This window comes from Pieris rapae, chromosome 14, assembly GCF_905147795.1.
Source record: "Pieris rapae chromosome 14, ilPieRapa1.1, whole genome shotgun sequence".
In the NCBI taxonomy this organism is placed as follows: Eukaryota; Metazoa; Arthropoda; class Insecta; order Lepidoptera; family Pieridae; genus Pieris; species Pieris rapae.
The window spans coordinates 9,349,626-9,369,972 of NC_059522.1; the positions used below are offsets into that span (position 1 = coordinate 9,349,626).

Below are 20,347 nucleotides of genomic sequence, written 5' to 3' on the forward strand. Positions count from 1 at the left end.
AACGCCTTAAAACGATTAAAGCGGTCACACATTTCCATATCATGTTTATAGTACGATTTGTCATAACAAAATTGGCTTAAATTTCGGCGATTACCTCTACATCAGTGCAAAATTTCTGTCCAGCGAGTATTCTCTTGAGGTCTGAGAACAGGAAAAAGCTGTTAGAGTGTGGGTGCAGACATTCCAGAAGCACTGCACATATTATATTCAAAAACCAGAAGTGTATAAACAAATTGCTTGCGACAATTGCGAAACCCGTTACATACTTTAAGGACCTTGGTCATTTATTGAATCAAAAAACGTAAACAACGCCACAGTCCAAAGTACGAATAGTGATGTGTGCACAATATTTATATCGATATTATAGGGATCACCGAATTTGAACTGATTGTAAGAATTAAAATTATACGTAGTCTAATTCCTTCATACATTAAGTATATTTAAAAAAAATTTAAAAAAGGTTTTTACTACGGTAGCTAAAGGTAGAATAAATAATAAAATAATCAATGCATTTAACTAAGTAATACCTAATTCGTCGTGTATTGTGTAAAAGTGAGGGTGTGTATGTAGGATGTGCTCATGATGCAGGTGATTTAGCACTATGGATATTCTTAGGACAAGAAGTATTAATAATATCATAGGTTGATTTTCAAAAATCATTTATTCATATAACACAATGTACACTTATGAACTTCAAAAAAGAAATACACCGGCCAGTTCTCAAATCAAGGTTGTAGAACGGAAGAGAAGAACTGGTAATAAACTATCCGGCACTATTTTTAGTAGCCAAGTTTTTGTCGATTAAAAATAGTGGCGGTGAGTTGTTTTCAAAAACATCGATATCCCTGACCAACACTATCAATTTAAGTCGAATCAGCGAACGCCACTCGCACGCATAACCGGCATAGCACGTGAACTCGTCGGGTCAGGCACTCGTTTCACCGTTACTATATTTTATATTATTGTGCAGTGTATTAATGATTGAAGGATGGCAAAGCCGACAATATTTATGCGACAATGCATGTGAGTATTCAAAAAGTAATTAATCGCCTGGATATGGGACCCTTTTTTAGACATAGTTCTGTACTATATTTTTCGTCGTACAATTTATTTATTTATCATGTTGCCATGGAGAGTGTTCAAAGCAGGACTCGGACTAATATATTACAATAAACGGTACGAAAAATTCAAAATGCTAGTATTTTTCTTCTTATTGTATCTAGTCGGTTATAAACTTAAGGTGAAGTGAGGTTTAAAACACGTTATCACCAGTTCTATTTTGTTATAAAAACAAAGTGTGTCTAAAAAATATACATAATGAGGAATTGTCGATAGTAGTGATAATAATACAAATTTGACGAATGTGGGTAGTACAGAATAACATTTTTATTTTATTTTATGGAGATGTATCGACACATCTATTAATATGTAGATTGCTTCGCTCAACGAATAAGTATCGCAATACAGCGAGCAAAAAAGCCTAACTTTAAATTATATATGTATTGGAAATAAATATCATTAACAATACATATTAATTGAATTATCATGTCAAAAACTTTAAACTCTTAAAAGTTATTGATGAACATATAATATGTGTATATTTAAATAGATTTTGACATTTTAATTTTGTAATGTGACGCTAAAACAGTTTATTAAAAAATTAATATTACTTGGAAATTTCAAGATGACGCAAGTTTTGACGAAATGCCAGCATTAAAGATGCACGGACAGGGACCAAACTTTTTAAATTAATTTTAAGTTTATATTTAGCAATTTTTATTAGAACCATTATAAACTAAGTGTTAAGTAACTGTAAATGTGTTGGTTTTAAAAATAATTATAAATACATATTGAATTAATTATGATGACAACAATTTCAACTTTAAAATGTGTGTATTTTTAATAACGGCAAGAAGTCTTATTTATGGAGATTATACATTTTATTTGTAATCAAAACAATCAAATATACAGTACCTATTTACAATTTTCTTAATCTACATAGACCTGCTACTGTGCTACAATACACAATACATCACAAGACATCTATTTATAACCAACTAAGTATATTACGCCAAGGTGATGTTTAATATAAAAAATCTAAGAACCATTAAATACTGATCATAATTCATAACGTCTCAATCAAATTTTAGAACAAAAATATAAATGACTACTTAATTTCAATTGTATATTTTCATAAAAACGTATTTCTTTATTATTAGTTATTTAGTAGTGCGTTTAAAACACTTGATTATAGAACTGCGCACAACCTTAAAAGAAGGTTTTTATGAATAAATATTGATTGTTTATTAGTGTACAAAACACTGTATACACATTTATTATATATGGGGTCAATGTACGGTTCAACAAACTGCAGCCTGCATTTGCAATTTTTTTGTTTATTTGAAAGTTATCTTGATATACTTTCTAATAGGTGTTGCTTATTAAGTCACTTTCACTTTTAGTTTATTTCGCGTTAGATAAAGCTTCACTAGAACATTCATTTAGTATCCTCATAAATCTGTCTCTATAAACGTGATAACTACTACTACTGCAAAGCGGCTTGTACAGTGTTCGCCAACAGATACCGTGAATCCGAAGGTTTCAATGTATACTAAGTTTTATTTTAATTAAGTTATATTACGTTTCATATTGGAGTACCAAAGAATCTTGCTTAAAACAGACGAAAGCAAAATGTATTCATAAAAGTAATGAATTATAATAGCAGGGTTGGTTTAGCGGGTTAAACGAGCGATTATCACTGGGATCTTAGGTTCGATTCCCGGCTGTGCAGCAATGGACTTTCTGTCTATGTGCGAATAATTTACAATATTGTTAACATATAAATAACATAATAATAAAAACGGATAAATAGAAAACAAAAACAATTTTTATTTTTTTTCCTGTGGCAGTGTTAATAATTAATATGTACCATGTATCAATTCGCACTTTTTTATATCTGGACCTCAGAGTTCTGTACCTGTTCGGTGATTATTTCTAATAAGAAAGGATGTGACACACCGTCGACTTTTTGGGTCTAAGCAAGCCGGTTTCGTCACGATTTTTTCCTTCACCATTCGTGTGAATGTTAATTGCGTGTATAGAAAGACCATTGGTGCACAACTGGGAATCGAACCTTCGACCTCAGGGATGAGGGTCGCACGCTGAAGTTACTAGAAAAACACTGTTCTACTAGTTCAGTACTAGTCATAGAACTAGTTTATATACTAGCTTCTAAGCATATTAAGACGCAAAAGATTACATCGAACCGGTCCAATGGGTAATTGCAGACCGTTGTTTTTCTTGCCCTTGAACTTGAATTGTGTATTGAATTCCATATCATAGCCAAAGAGCTAATTATCTACTTGTATATTAATGGTAATAAAATAATATTATATGGATAATATTATTTTATAGTGGTACAGCTTACAATATTCTTAACCTACATAGTAATAATAATAATTAATAGAAAATTTAAACAAATGTTATGTTTTTTCTGTCACGTTTCCACACTGTATTGAGATACTTATTGTATGAGCAAGGAGAGCACCAGCACTGGGGTCACCGGTGATATCTATCAGCCGCCAACGTATATCTTAAATTAGCGACGCACTTAATTATCTACTGAGTATCAATTATCATAAGAATTTCATTTATATTGTTTGGTTTACTTGTATAAATGTTCTTTACAAGTTTTTCTTGGTAACATAATTGACTATTAAAAGAAGAAATTTTAAAGGACGTTTACGAGAATGGAAACTACTAGTGTTACTCCGAATTAACTTATAATATAAATACTGTCTATGGTAGCAAAAGCCCAAAAAATGCGCAGTTCTATGAAAGTGTTTTAATTGCACTACTTTAATAAAGAAATAAGTGTTTATGAAAATTGACAATTTAAATTATTTTGTCAATTAGATTAATACTTTTTCTACATTATATTATATTACTGAGATAAATATTTGGCTCTATATAAGTCTTAAGCTCTTGGCCAAAACCTTTGGCAACTGCATTTGCGTCTTTACTTTTTAGTACTTCGCAATTAAAACAATGAAGTTTAATTCTTATTACAATGGATTACAGTTTATTATGCGCAAATAAAACATTGTATATCGTTACTTGGAAATGATATGCTTTATTTACCATTTAACGTATAGTTTTAATATGTGGTTATGTGGCTGTCAAAGTGTTGACAAGATATCAATAATACTGTTTTAAATTATGAATGTTTCTTTTTAAATAATTACAAAAAATATGTCAATAGGCAGGTGTAGAGGCGGAGAGAGCGTTCTATTTATAGAAAAATTATTATTATTCCGCACAGAAATCGTACCTCTTTACGGAAGTAAATTCAACCATGACACACATAAGTATGTGTCTATTCCATGCCTTTCTGAGGGTCCAAATAACAGTTGATACGGGCTTCAGATATAGGAACAATAAACTAAAGTCACTAACTTTTAAAGCTGCTCTATCTAGTTGGTCACGCGTATATTGCACGGAGTAATGCGATATTTAAGTCCTTAATTAAATATTTATATAAGCCAGTTTATAAATAATAACTTATAAAAACCACTCACGTAAACTAATCAGCTTTATGAAGACATCTCGTGCACGTGGTGCGCGCATGAGCGATACCGCAATGAGTACAGACCAAATCAAGATTAAATTTTTATTGAAAAGAGATTTATTTTCTAATTCATATAATATTCTTAAAACTACACACACAGCAACAGATGGGAGATTTACATGTCTTTCCTAAAATACCAATAAAATAATAAATGTTTATTATGGAATAAAAGATACAGGTATAACCTATTCCACGTCATTAAATTGGAATCCATAGACATCTCTACTTATCGGCAGAAGACAGAGAAAAAGCAAAAAAAAAAGCCGAGAGAAAAAGCCGGCGTAACTCTTTTAACTATTTTAAAATAGCACATCTTCATACAAAATGACAGCACTTATTTTAAAACATATATGTATTGCAAAATTATTAGAAGTAGCCAGCCTAACACAAATCCCAGGCACTTTTATCAACTAGATAATTTAACTTAATCCTTTTTACCTAAGTTATGGATAGTGGGCTGATCAAGTTAAAAAAAAGCATCGCTAAGTGCTTATTTCATACTTTTACCGATTTTTTGCTGGATTTTATAATGCTTTACTATAAGCAACTATTACTAGTATTTTTTTTTACATTAACGTTTATTATTATTTTAGAAGAGATAGCTTAGTAAAACTTTCCGTAAATATAATATTATATATGATAAATATTGTAATACATTTCATAGGATTTCCCGACCTCGTCGTGTATCCACTTCATCATCAGGAAGGACGTCGACTTCACCCCAGCGGCACAATGCTGTGGCGCCTGCAGTTGCAAAAACATATAAACGCTTCGCGGACATCCCTGGACCAATCGCTCTTCCTATGATGAAGCATCATGAGCACGTATTACCAAGAATAGGTGAGCAAATATTGTTGGCGTGCGCCTCATAGAGACTTCTGTATCTGAAAATTTTTAGGTAAGCACTGCCTAATAAATAATAAAATGGAAAATATGCTAATAAAATAAGTAAAAACAGTAGGTAAAAAAGCACCTTAAACAAGAGATTTACTGTTACCGTTCGTTTCCACTCGACATCCGTCGTTCCACCACTGAGAGTTTTTTAAGGCAGTTTATATCGTACACCACCTTGTGGAACCAGCTGCCCACTGAATATTTCCGAACCAATTTAGTATTATATATTTCTATTATATTATATATACTCTAATTTCATCACCGCAATTCGTAACTAAAAATATTTGTTAAAGCATTATTCGTGGGATGTACTAAAAATATGCTGTTAAAATATTGCATTAATATTATGTGTAGCCCAAAGTAGTTCCTCGGTGACAAATAGTGCATACTCGGCGTAAGAAGATTGGTGGACACATAAGTTACATAGAATTATCAGATATAATGTAGTCAAGTAAGCATATGTGCGGAGCATCGAGTTGTTATACTTTGTAATTAAATTATAAGTCTATGAATTATCAAAGCAGAAGGCAATAGACACTGAACTGCAAGCTAATCGAATAGATGGGTTCTTTTTCCTTATGGTTTAAATAGGAATGTACCTACATCCTTATTATCCTATTCAATGCAAGGATGTGAGTTATTTGCTTGTGTTAAACAATAAGTTTTAAAGTGGGGTACATTGAAATATTTATTTTAAATGTATCCATTTCTGAGCAGTTCTTCGTAAGAATCTGATCCCAAAGCCTTTGTGTGCGCTGAAATTTCTAGTGAAAAAACACAGAGTATGAAAACGACTGTCAAAAATTGGTTTGACTTGGCCGCATATGCCTTTAATAAATAAAAGAATATATATTTAAACTTAATTCTCTTTGTAAGGCATATTTATACAAAAAGTATTTTTTTATATTTAATATTACATGCATTTTGGATTGAGAGATATACTAATAAATAAGTCGTATACGAAATTGTAAACAATAAGAACGGTAGTTATTTCGACGCATTGTTTACATTCAAGTTGGGTGCCGAGACTTGCTAATAAATGACGCATCAATTTGAATTTCAAATTAGATTTTTATCGCTTGCAGTATAAATTATATGTAATCATCATGATTATTATTATATTATTATTAACATAGTATTGATATTATATAATCCGTGCACTTTAACATCGAAATAAAAACATAATTTTTGTGTTCTTGAAATTTTCATATTATCAAGTCTTTCTGGTTTAAACTAACTTTAGAATATTCGAATTTATTATAATGGCATCTATAATCTATTACTTGAGTTGTCTTTAATAATAATTTAATTCAAATGCTTTTTGGTGCAGTTTACGTTTGGCACAGAACACTAAATTGATGTTAGCTCGGACTCAGCGGTATAAAATATAGGTTATAAAACCATAGATAACCTTTATTATTCGACAACTGTGAACACTATCAAAATTGGCGGGAAATCATGCTATGGCCGCGTGCTTTCAAAATGGTGTCAAGTTGTGAATTGCTAATACAAGCATGTCAATGTTATATCTAAAAATTTTATTTTAAGTCAATGTTATTTGATGTAACTAATAACTTTTCGTGAAGTTAAAATAGGTTTCCAGAGGCAGGAGGTAAAATTTGTGAAATTAAAAATCATTTATTAAAAAAATACTATAAATTTATATTTTATTAAATTAAATCAGAGCGTAGAACGGACGACAAGAAAAGGAAAAAATATCTTCTCTCTTTTTAAGAGCCAAGTGCTTGTAGGCAGGTATCTTGCTTGCATTCGATAAGTCATTACGTTCTTTTTGACATATTGAAATATCTAACAATACAATATTGTATAGTTTCGAATAGTATAGTATTACATATTAAATACGCTGACTTACTTACGGAATTTATTTTACTGTTTCGGTGACATGGTTTAATTTTATTCTTTCAAACATCACACATGTTGAAACAAGGACAATCAAACACTTATAAAATGAAATAAATGGCAAAGCGCCCGCGAATAAGCATAAATCCATTTGAATTCATAAAAAGCAATAAAGTAAGATTATTACAAAACAAAAGAAAATTCTTGATCTAGTGAAAGTGGTTGGAGGCCAGTGGGTTATCCTAGGTACTGGACTGTCCAACTGGCTTGACAGAGTTGAGGGGAATCTGCTGCAGCTGAAAGCCAACAGTTGGTTGCACAGGATAGAGAGCGGTGGAAGATTCTTATTTCGTAGGCCCAGCCACTTTTTGGGTCGCAGAGTCAGCGCAGTGATTAGGTGCGGAGATATGTGTATACATTCCAGTTAGACGTCCAACTACAGAAATTAGAGTGCGGTCATACGATGCCGTAACTGCACGGTGCGGCGCCGGACCGGTGCCGCAGCGTCATCCTACATACAAATTACATACGATTTGTTGCGACGCCGCGCGGCGTCCCACCGCAAATGCGCCGGACTTGTGTCCTGCGAGACGTGGCAGGCAGGTCTAAAATATATTGCCACACCGCAACGCCTGTAATTAACCGGCACCCTATAGTTGGAAATATTTGCTTGTTAATGTGTGGCCGCGCTCTAAGAAATTTTGTTTAGTGGAATATGATCCAAAGACCCAATTCTCGACAACATGCTAATAATAAACGTGTCTTATCAGTTCGAAGCTTTGATGTCATTGTTTACTGGGATATTGCGCTAATATGCTATTAATATTAATTAGACATATACAAATAACATGATTAATATATTTACAAAATATATTCTCACGATTGAGACATATCATTAGATAAGAGAAATTTACTTTTTACTTTTATGATTTATTAATAACATTTTTTTTTACATTTTGATTAAAATGCACACAGTTATTACACACTGAACAACATTTGAAAACCTAAAGTACACGTGTATACACAGTATTTTAGTGCTGGTTTATTAAATATTTACTGTATTAACTTCGTTGCAAATATATAAAAAAAAGTGCAATTAAAATTACATTAAAAGGAGAGCGACTGGCGGTCTTATCTAAGTGATCTCTTCAAGTCAAGCAGAGTGAGAGAAAAGAAAAGATATATGACATATAGTTATGTCTTCTCCACCATGTCTTCAATTGTAAAATGGACTGGAGATCTGTGGAGGACTGTTGATCCGTATCAACCGTACCAATAAAAACAATTGAAAAGTAGAATTATGTATTTTTAATCTATTCCAGTAAATTGCCATTAATTTTTATTATTGATATAAATTAATTATTTCATTTTGTACATTGTTTCCTGAGTTGCAATGCATTATTGCACATTTCACTGTCTAAAAATAGCCATAGAGGACTGTAAACAATTGTATGTAGTAATTTTTCAAATTATTCGTTCGAAAATAATTAAACAATGTCAATGACAAAATATGTCCCTATCATATGTGAAGTGAAATTTAAATACGAATTCAAATTTAATTTTATCAAAATATTTTAAGTAACTTAATATTAATCATAGATGTAATTTTAATAGGATGCTATCATCACACCATTGGATTGGGTCTGCTGGACAGCTTGAAGGAAAAATATGGAAGCTTGGTTCGGTTGGGCAAGGCTTCCCGTAAACGACCGGTGCTCTTCGTTTTCGATCCGGAGCTTATGAGAGAGGTATGACTTCCAGCAATGGATCCGTTTCAGGGCACACATACATCATTGTTTTCATATAATATGGTAATAATCATTGACAAAATACTTTTTGAAGTGATAATTTATCGGCGTTTGGAAAAAAATACCGTCACATGTTTCGGTTACGCGTCACATTTTTCGGTTACGCGTCACATTTATGCGTTACGCGCCATGTTTTCTTTGTCACTACCATGGTTTATTCGATGAGATTCGAAGCCATTAATAACAAAAATATATAATAACGATAACAATGGTAGTAATAATTATATTACAATTAATGAAATTCTAATTGTAATTCTGTAAAAATTAGTTAATGTTTTTACAAAAAATATTTAATGTTTTTCAGAATTTATATTTAGTTTTCTTATTTAACTTAGACATTCTCGAATTTAACTTTATTCAACCAATTTCTGTAAAGTTGCATATAGTAGATTCACTTCTTACGTGTGTACAGGCACACATTTTTTTATATAAATGATAAATCGGGACATGCTCAGCCCCAAGTGATAGAATGGCTAAAAACCCTTCTGGGCTGGACCCGCCCTAGCTAATAGAGTAAATGATACGACGAAATATGTTTGAATTTGAATTTTTTATTGATCTCAAGCAACACATTACAATTTCAAGAAACTTGTTATAGAAAGGATATCTAGGTTTCAGTGCTTACCAGATCCATGCAATCCTCACAATGGAGCTGCCTATTTGAATAGGCTAATTGATAAATTGGGACTTTTCTAGATACATCATATAATGTATGTTATCATATTTTTAGTTAGCATTCGTATTTTGTTAATAATTCCATTTGAATTAACTTGCCGCAAACATGGAGCAACTTATGTTTGATTTAGGAACCTGTGCATAATTTCAAATGAAAATAACACAAAAGCTTCAAAGCTTAACAATGTTTGTTTGCTATTTTATGAATGAAACATCAAAGCTTTAACGATAAATAAACAGCTTCTCAGCAGATTCAGATATTTAGCGACAAATTGCAATCCATTTGCGGATTGTCATCTGTTTTAAAATGTTTTATTGGAATAATAAAATTTTCATCTCGTTATAAAAGTTTACCGCTTTTCTTAGGACTTTCCATTAGAGATATTAGCTAGCTTAAATCTATTTTATTAGATTAGCTATCGTTCCGCAACTATGTTGAACCAGTTGCCCACTGAAGTATTTCCAAACCTATTCGACTTAGGGTCCTTCAAGAAAGAGCGAACCACTAACCAACCTCCTGGTGAGTGTTCATGGGCGGCGGTATTACTTAACATCAGGTGTGCCCGTGTGCATACTATTAAATTTCAAAAGTATATTATATATACGTACGCTGTAAAATCTCCAAATGACTGAAATAGGTATATATAAAGAAAACACTTTTTTAACGGATTGACGTATTATTGTAAACTTATAATTAATTAAACATAATTTTAAATTTATCCGACGTTTCGCATGCTTTACAGCGTGCGTGGTCACGGTGACTGAAGACAAAAGGTGTTGAATGTCAAAAAAAGTATCACAGCTGTAGAAAATTTTGTATAATCTATTTATTTCCCCGGAGTTGGTATCGACTAAAAGATCTAGGGTTTCTGCAGAAATTTAATTAATTAATGAATAATTATGAAATGAAATAGGTGTAAAAACCTCTACAACTGGAGTATCAACCAACGTTACAAAATGTAACGTAACCTTACATTTTACTGTGTACTGACTGAAACCCTTAGCAATCAAAGAAGTCGCCAATAAATCGACAGCCGTTGTGTATGAACACTACGTACAGACTGCAATACTCGTTGTTTAACATGTTACATTACTGGAAGCGTTGGTCAATATCCAAAGTTTCACAAACAAAATGATACTAGGAAACTCCTCCAGATATACAAGGAAGTCAAAAACATGACATTAACAAATTTAGCAAAAGTAAGTAGATTCTCAAATATATGATAATATTTTACGTAAAATGTTGCACTTCGTATTGGTTGTCTGACTACCTCCAGTATTGAGTGGACTGTTAATGTATAACATAGTAGAAATGAATTATTGATAACAATTAGAAGATAGCTTTATCATTGACGCAAGAAAAGGTCATATTTGTGTTGTTAGTAATGACTAGTCGTAAAAATTATCGTGTAATTTAATATATTTTCATATTCCGTATTCTTTGATTTTTATGTATCGATAAAAATTGTGTTAGTAAGGATTATTTATCGTACACTATCTGGGTTTTAAAATGTCTTGACTCTGCGTCCGTCCGAAAATCTTTCCGGCTCTCTTTGCCTCATCTACAACTGTACGACGGCCATGCTGCCACTTTCATTTGCAGGGTCCAATCAAGCGCAGGCATGGGTATTTATTTATTTATTTTATATATAATTGTAATCTCTATGCTGTGTATGGATTATTAATTTCCACTTGCTTCGCTTAATCTCTAATGCTTAAACAATGGATACAAAGTCATAGCTGGAAAGCAAAACTTTTTATGGCGAATTTTTATTAAGTAAATATGAATGTTTGAAAATATGTATGTATTTTATTATTTTTATTAGAAAAGACATTTTTCGGATCCGAGTAGTTGGAATACAGCACATTGGGTGCCGAATACTCGGATCCTTGGGATAGCAATGGTATTAAAAAATGAACGGGATGCTCGCATGAATCCGAGTGGGCGGCACCACTCCTATGACTCCGCTCCCTCGGTACCGAGAAAGGAGCACTTAATGTATCAACTCAGGGAATCGCATGCTTTTCTACATGAGATTCCCGCAGATCATACATAATTAGCTATATACGTAGGATGGATACTGATCACCATAGACACAATTTTTTTAATGATTTGGATTGAAGTATAAGTGTATTTGCTAAAAGTTTTACTAAAATCGCGTACAAAAAGTTTATATAAATAATAAAAACAAAAGGTTATGTATTATTAAAATAAAATGCCGTCGTAATTATTTTGATAAAATGGTTACTTCCATTGGCAACAATTTGGCACAAAACATTTGTTGACACAAGTCATTGACACGGTACAGCTTATAAGTCCATAGTCAAGTGACCTGCTTCCGTAAACACAGTTAATAAACATCTGTGTAATGTTTCTTTAAAATAAATAGGTAATTAACCTTTTGCTACACGATAAATTATTTTATTGTGTTTCAAGATGCACAGAAACGACACATTGTTACTCTAATAGCATAGATATGCTTGAACGGTGTCAAACATACATTTAAAATTAATATATGAGCCTACAACTTATGCCATTGAATAAATAAGTTGCAAAATACTTGGTAAATTAACGCTTACAAATACATTTATTGTGTTGTTTAATAATAAGAATTAAATATGTTTATATTAACTTTAGAATTATCCATAAATCTTCGTATGTAGCCCTACTGTAGTAGACTATTAGAACTACTAAAAGGATAACTCATAACAATTCCAATTAAAAATAGATAGATCTTTGTAAAATTATTCAAATTGTAAAGAGTAAAAAAAATATAATTTCTAGCAAATTGTCGGCGGCAAAAAACATAATTATATACTTAGAGATGTCTAACACCTCTAGAGATACAAATAACTTTACCTATTTTTACATAAAAAATGAAGCTTATAATAATAATAAAAAAACTGTTTGTTTCTTATATAATCACCTCACACGTATATTTGACCTCGTAAATTTGAAAGTTGATGACGTCAGAAGCGCCTAAATACAAACATTATGTATTTTTCACGTGTCTCATATTAATTTATTTGCAAGAATATGGTACACAAATGTTATGGTGGTACAAATCTAAAGTTCGCATATTCTGCCACACATAATGGCGTGCTAATTTTTCTTATATGGTACAATAGGAATTATAATTACATTATGAGTCATTAGAGTCAATTCATATAATATTTTGTCACTACATCATCACATTATTTAAATATATTATTACGATATGAAATTGATATTACTGAAAAAGTTTCAAGCCAATATTAATACATTTTTTTCCGAAAGTACTAATATTATTGGCTTGAAACTTTCTAAAATATCTATCTATCTATATAGAAGATCTTTGAATGTTTTGAGTAAATAATTATAAACATTGATTGTTATACAAAAGGGATTTTCTTATAAAATGCTAGATTAATATTTGACATAGCCAATTTCTCCTTATATCTACTTCGACAGTGGTCCATTTATGTTAATGTAAAAATATTCATGTTTTTGTCATTGAATGTATTTCAATTTGGCTGCCATAAGACAAAGAATTCAATAGAATTGATCTATAGATCAATCATATTTTGTATTTACTCGTATAATAAACAAAAAATACGGCTTTTAGTAAAGCAAATATTTTTTTCAGTAACACTAAACACTGCGTTCTTTATTGTATGTATGTACAGGTAAGTCATGTTCCTTATCATAATAAGTCCGTGATAGTACATTTTTGTTGACTAATAGACAATATATGTATCAAATTACATTTCGGTGTCTATGAAAGCGATTTATCTGAGGCCAGTCACGTCCTAATTGGGTAGTTATGAGTGATTTATACTTCATTATTCCCATGATGCTCTATTTCCGGGACTTACAATTTTCGTTGAAGAGATTCAAATAATTGACTCCAGTATTGTGATCACCTTAATGGAAATCATCATGATTTGATGACATTTATCATATCATTTAAATTTGAACCCAGCATGTACCTATTAGACCCTTCTGAAATTTCAACTAGAAATATTTACTATGCAATCTGCTTTATATATAGTTTATTTATAAAAATACACTTCAATGTCTGCATGATATACATCGATGTCAGACATGTCTGCTGTGATAAATACGGGTGTAATTAGACGGTTCAATGTCTACAAAAAGCTATGTGGTAAATGATTTTTAAGGTAGAAAGAAGCTATACAAATACCTAATAATCTATAAGATTCAGTTTTAATCAAAAATATTTTTAAATATCTATCAGACAAATTAAATTTTAAAATTTTCTATAAATCTTAAATCGGGTATCAATTACCATTAGGTGAATCTACTGCCTGTGAAAAGTAAGAAAAACTAAATTAAAAGCTAATGTTATGACATGCTAGTATTTAATAGTAGTCAAAAATAGATCAAATTTACAAATAATTTTGACATATTCAAAACTTGTAAATACAGAAAGATTCTATTAACAATTATTTTTATTTTCATGTGTTTATATATGATTACATAACAATATTTGTTTATAGGTATACAACAGCACAGCTACCGAGCCGCCGGTTTGGTTCGGATCGCCTCTAGAAGTTCAAAGATATAGGAGAGATGAATGTCCAATGAATAGGTAATCTCCAATGGAATTATAAAATTAAAAACTATTTTTATTTTCTAAATAAAATTACCACAATTATTGTATTATAACTTCGATTCATCCTTCGCAGTGTTTTCCTATACATTTCAATCAAGATTTGGCTCTTGTAGTGTAGCTAAAAAGTACTAACACTACAAAGAAACTATTATATTTGACAATAGAAAAATTATTACAGGTAGAATAAATTGACCAATTTCTATGTCAAATCATTTTCTATCTTTTGGGGCGGAAAAACGTCATAATTGCTTAATCATTCAAAGTATTTTTTAAGACATATTTTGTAGGTCTAGTCTACTTCTATACTCTGTTGACCAGTGCTTCCCTTTTTATGCCAAGCATCCCGTAGCCTAAAACTCTTATGCCTCTTAAATATTATTAAAATAAATCTTTTAATCTAATAGGCTAAATTTATTAATCAATGGCAATTTAAATTAATAACTTAATTGTATATTATGTTATTTTATATTTATATATTTAAGTACGTTTTTAGTCTGAGTTTGGCCATGCATGGGCTGTAAGTAAATAAATAAATGAACGGCTGTGTAAGAAAAAAACACTGTCTTGTTCCATTCAAAGTAATAAACATCAGCTACCCAAGACTGTAATACAAAACGATAAAATGTTTCCAGAGACGAAGTAAAAGCGATTTGGTCGGCGCTGCAAATTATACTACAAGATGGAACACTACAAAAAAGTTACGAAAAGGCCTTCGACGCAATTGCCGAAGATTTCTTGCGAAGGTCAGGCCTACATTTAGTCTTAATTTCGTATAGAAATACGGTTAATTTAAGTTTGGAATGTTTTTCAGTCGGTTTAAAATTTTCTTAGTTTATATAATATATATTATACTTAATGTAACCTTTTTAAATTTGTTAGTTGTTCATTATTACTTTTATTATTACTATGTAGCTTAAGAATATTATAAATACAATTTTTGTGTTTATAATAAATCTATACATATAGCTATATATACTATGGATTTCAAATATTGATTATGATGTATTAAGATGTCAGAATCAAGGCTTACAGAACCTGCAAATTCTTTGCATTTTTTCTGAAAAATTAGGCAAATATTTAAAGGAAAGTTACCTTTAGCATATTTAACATTAATTAACTAAATCATGAATATTTAAACAGCTATCGCTTAAATTGTACTCCCAAAAGTCAGTTTAAATACCCCAAATTTTAGTGAAATATTTCATTTTTTACCACAGAGTCAGCGAGCTACGTCACGCCGGAAACGCTCTAAATGAAGAAATAAATACGGAACTGTACCGATGGGCGCTGGAGATTATTGGAGTAATGATGTTTGGCGTTCGCCTGGGTTGCTTACAGGGGCCTCTCCACATTCCTTCAGATTACAGGTAAGGTTCAACAACTTCAGAGCTTATTAACTAAATATAGATAGAGTAGAGAGAGAGAGTACTATGTTATGATACCTTCAGTTAAGTGGCTGGTAATTTAACGGTAACATACTAGACCTCTGCATTGAATTTGTATGAACTTTGACAGTACTTTGGTATGATACAAATGTTTCTATGTAAATACTCTTTTAGGGAAGAAAAAGATGGTAAGGGTTTTAGAAAAATTTCGTGACAAACACATAAGACATCACAATCAAACTATGAAAAATAATGTACATATACTTCAAGAAAACAGCGTACAATCCTTAAAAAATCGACTTAAAAATGTTTTCTCTGGGTATTGTGGTATTATTAGATAATATTAATTAATGATGATTTGTTAAGGCTCACGTATGCTATATTCGTAAGTAACAATGTCAAAACTTACAGCATCAGTTTTTGAGATATGAGTCCACACATTTTGAAGATGCCTCATTTCAATTTATATATATTTAGAATAGTATTTTATAATTACATTTAATTATCGAATGAACTACGACGAATTAATGCACATGTATAATTGGGGTATGATTACCAAGGAGTAATTGTTTCTAGTTCTTTAAGTCGAAGCATGTTAGCTTTAGGATCAGAATGATATAACCGGTTGATACACAAAAAGCTATCATAAAGGCTAATTATAAATTTATCGTTTTTACAGAGTTACCTTGATACCTTCATATAATTATTAATTTAAATATGTTTATGTGAAATAATAAGTTATATTGGGTATTATTACGGCGTATGTATTAATTATATTTTACGTAGGTAGATAAATTAATTTGCACTTGAAATAAAATTATGTTAATTAACTATCCGTTAAATCGTCGTATTATTAAATACATCATATATTTATGCACTATTATACACTTTTTTAGGCCCGTGAGCCTACAAATAACGATATTAACTGACGCTGAAATGTATTTGTCATTTTCAATTTAAAATTCGATACGTACAAATTTTTAAAAGGCTGGCAAAAAACTTGCTAGGCTTTTGGCTAAGTGAGTGTCCATGGGCGGTATCACTTAAATAGGTGAGCCTTCCATAAGATCATTCAACCTCAATCAATTATATATCACATTTTAAAAACATCAAATCATCATAATCATCTTGCAAAAACAGTCTCAAACACACTTTTTACATGAAATCCCATTAATTTATAGACGTCCAGAGATGACTTCAATGGATGACGACATCAAAGACCTATGCTCCTTATCCCAACGAAATCTGGATGACCTGACTCCAGCTGAACAGCTGGTGAGATGTTCCTTGGAAATAGCCGACGAAAATTACTTGGTTAGAAGTGAAAGCACGCTTAAACCAGATTCTGATCGATTCAAGAATGCTGTCTTGACTTTTGATCGTCATTTCAGGTATTTATATCTAATCTAATTTCTTATTCATCAGCAATAAATAATGCGAGGAATTTTTACATGATTTTCTAAATGTGATTGGCTTAATAAATTGAAGGTAGTTGTAAAAGTATTTTTTTATCTGTTTGTTGCAATGTTTTGTTAAGTTTTTTTTGTATTGATTGTATTTATGTTAACTTTTTCGTAGATAAATAATTTTACATTTCTACTATTACTTTATTTATAATGTTTGAAAAAAATCACCATTCAAAATTTTTGGTTTTGTTTTTACATTAAAAAAAAACTATTTAAATGCTTATTTTACATTTACTGCCAGTTCTCAAATCAAGAGCGTAGAACAAGAAGAAGTAGAAATAAGTTTATATTGAATAATAATAAAAAAATACATCTCAAAGTTCTTCTTCTTCCTCTGTAGGCCCTTAGAGAGGATGGTGGAAGCATCTGGGCCTTACTTAAATCAGTCATTAATTGGAACAATTTTTAGCCGTACTACACAACTACATGATATCATCAGTTAATTTATATTATTGACAACTGTGTAATCGGCCTTCTCTATTTTGTGTTTCTTTTATAGCTTGACACAACAGTTTCTAACGGAAGCCCAAGCGCGTCTCGACAGCGGCGATATAAAACCCGAGCAAGTACTCTTTGACAAACTGAAACCTCTCGGAGAAAAAATGCTGCCCATAGCTGCTGACGTATTACTCGCTGGAGTTGATCCAGTTAGTATTAAGTAATTGTATTATTAGTATAATATATATTTTATTAAAGTATTCTTACAGCTACTCATTAAACAATATTAAAACAATTATATTATACACAAAAGCCAAAAACGGAATACACATATAAACATAAAGCACAGTTTTACCTATACAAAAAATACATCAAAGCACAAATTCATACTAAATTTTAAATTATAAGTTCTAAGATGCAGTGATCAAAATTATTTTGGGATGCAACTTATATGAACACGTTTATTATGGTCATTGAGTAAACGATTGGTCAATATTTGAAAATACAGAAAGAAAACTTTAAATATTATAAATGATAATATATATAATTGAAATATTCAAGGCTAGATTAAGTTAGGTGTCTCTGGAGTATCTAGATCTATTTTTGCTGAAGCATTTTTAAGGTTACAAATTACATACCTATGAAATAATCTATACATATCACTCACTTATGTTACGACATTAACAGATAATGTATTTATTTATATATTTATATCATCACGCTTTTATCGCGAAGACCACAGTTTTCACTTGCTACGGTCCAGACATACCTTTATCCACAATCATGAAAGTCACCATGCATGCTCATGTACTACTACCGTGTCTCTTCTCTAATACCTTCTGCATATTACACCATTCACCTGCCATGAATATCCTACAAGTCCACCGCTTCTCATTCATCCGTTTTAAATGGCCCAACCACCTAAGCATTCCCTTTCTTATCCTTCACATTACGTCCTCTTTTAACTCACACTGTTCCACGAACAACAATATGTATAATTGTTATAATAAACCAGTTCTGTGGGAAAATCTCAAAATCATTCCAATTAATTTTCTATTTTTACAGCTTGCCCAAACAGCACTGAGCATGTTCTATCAGCTCTCACTCCACCCAGCCCAACAACAGAGAGCCCACGATGAAATTGTTTGGTCGAAGGCTTCTAAGGACGCGGGCATAGAGACCGGTGATCTGCCCTATATAACTGCTTGTGTCAGAGAGGCGATGCGGCTTAAGCCTGTTACAGGGGGAGTTGTGAGAAGAAGTAAAGAAGAATTGGTCATCGACGGATATGAGATACCTGCTGGGGTACGTTCCAACTTAGTTTAGCTTTTAGGTGATTGGATCAAACAAAATGTTTAAGATGTTATCGGCACTGCGGTGTATGTAAATAGGACTCAGCTCAGAACGGAAAGAAACAGACGCAGTTTTGCCTGCCTAGTTAGTAATCATTGCAATTTGGTAAATAGGTCGGCTTGGAAGGTCATAGACTGATTACATCATGGGTTACGTTATGTTATTACTGTATTTAATAGTTCTCCAATGGACTAAAGTTTTTTCCATCTTTGCATGCCTCTGATCTTTTATTACCTTTGATATCACATATATAATATAGGAACTCTAGCAATGAAATTTTGTAAATCCTTTGATAATAAAAGTATTGCAAACCTCGTGTGAGAATTAATAACTTTAACGACTCATTACATTTCTCTATCTAAAGGTGGACATTGTACTGGCACACGGTGTTTCAAGTAAAACTGAGGAAGAATGGGGCAGGGCGAAATCCTTCATTCCGGATCGGTGGATCAGCCAAGGGTGGGCTCCAATTCAAGCTTCGAGAGCCCATTCCTTCGCTTCCCTACCATCTGGACAGTCATGCCCGGCCACTGGCATCATCAGTCCTATGCTGATACCACTTGCAACAAGAATGTTGGATAAGTACAGACTAGAATGGCACGGTCCTCAACCCAAGTTGGTGACCAGCGGGGTCAACAAGCTCCAACCACCATACTACTTTGTGCTCCAAAACGCTTCGTGAAAGACAAAATGTTAAGAGAAAAAGTTGATTTGATTGAATCTTCAAATATGGGGACGTCAAAGTTTTACAGTCGTACTCAGAGTTGTCAATTTAATGCTCATGGTATATAAATAATTTTATATCTAATGGACGGTGCAACTTTCCAATTACTTAACGACTGTAGGCTGTGAAATAAGATTACGATGCCTATTATTAAGTATTAGCCCTGGTAAATGGCGCATAACTATGAATATGAAATAATTGTATTTTATTACTATTAAAAGAATGATATTACATGATTATATCGGTGTTTTTTTAAACCTTTACATACATTAAACAATCAGCAAAAAATAAAGAGATTCTTCCTGAAATTATGTTAATTAAATTACTGTACCGGTACTAAAACTTTAGACAAAGTTAATCGGGACGTTGTCATGAATCGTTTAATTCATAGTGGTCTCGATGAAGGATCTAAGATTAATCACAGCATAGAACATAGACCGAAAAGCAACCATGAAATTGCATTACTAGGAAAGCTAATTGATCAATATTTACACGTGGTAT

At 31.7% G+C, this 20,347-nt stretch overlaps 1 protein-coding gene across 1 annotated transcript; it reads left to right on the forward strand.

The window, feature by feature from the left end:
• Positions 1-889: 889 nt before the first annotated feature.
• Positions 890-20,085, forward strand: LOC110999549 (probable cytochrome P450 49a1). The gene is made up of 10 exons (XM_022268648.2): positions 890-1,023; positions 5,292-5,467; positions 8,996-9,129; positions 14,365-14,456; positions 15,113-15,223; positions 15,698-15,847; positions 17,047-17,256; positions 17,831-17,978; positions 18,835-19,074; positions 19,487-20,085. The coding sequence occupies exons 1-10, from the start codon at positions 989-991 to the stop codon at positions 19,802-19,804; spliced, it is 1,614 nt and encodes a 537-aa protein (XP_022124340.2). The 5' UTR covers positions 890-988; the 3' UTR covers positions 19,805-20,085.
• The last annotated feature ends 262 nt before the right edge of the window (positions 20,086-20,347 follow it).

Excerpts from the sequence above, each read along its gene's own strand:
- LOC110999549 (XM_022268648.2), top strand. The coding sequence starts at position 989 with ATGGCAAAGCCGACAATATTTATGCGACAATGCAT. Across the intron at positions 9,130-14,364 it reads ATCCGGAGCTTATGAGAGAG|GTATACAACAGCACAGCTAC; the intron begins GTATGACTTCCA and ends ATTTGTTTATAG. Across the intron at positions 17,979-18,834 it reads TACTCGCTGGAGTTGATCCA|CTTGCCCAAACAGCACTGAG; the intron begins GTTAGTATTAAG and ends CTATTTTTACAG.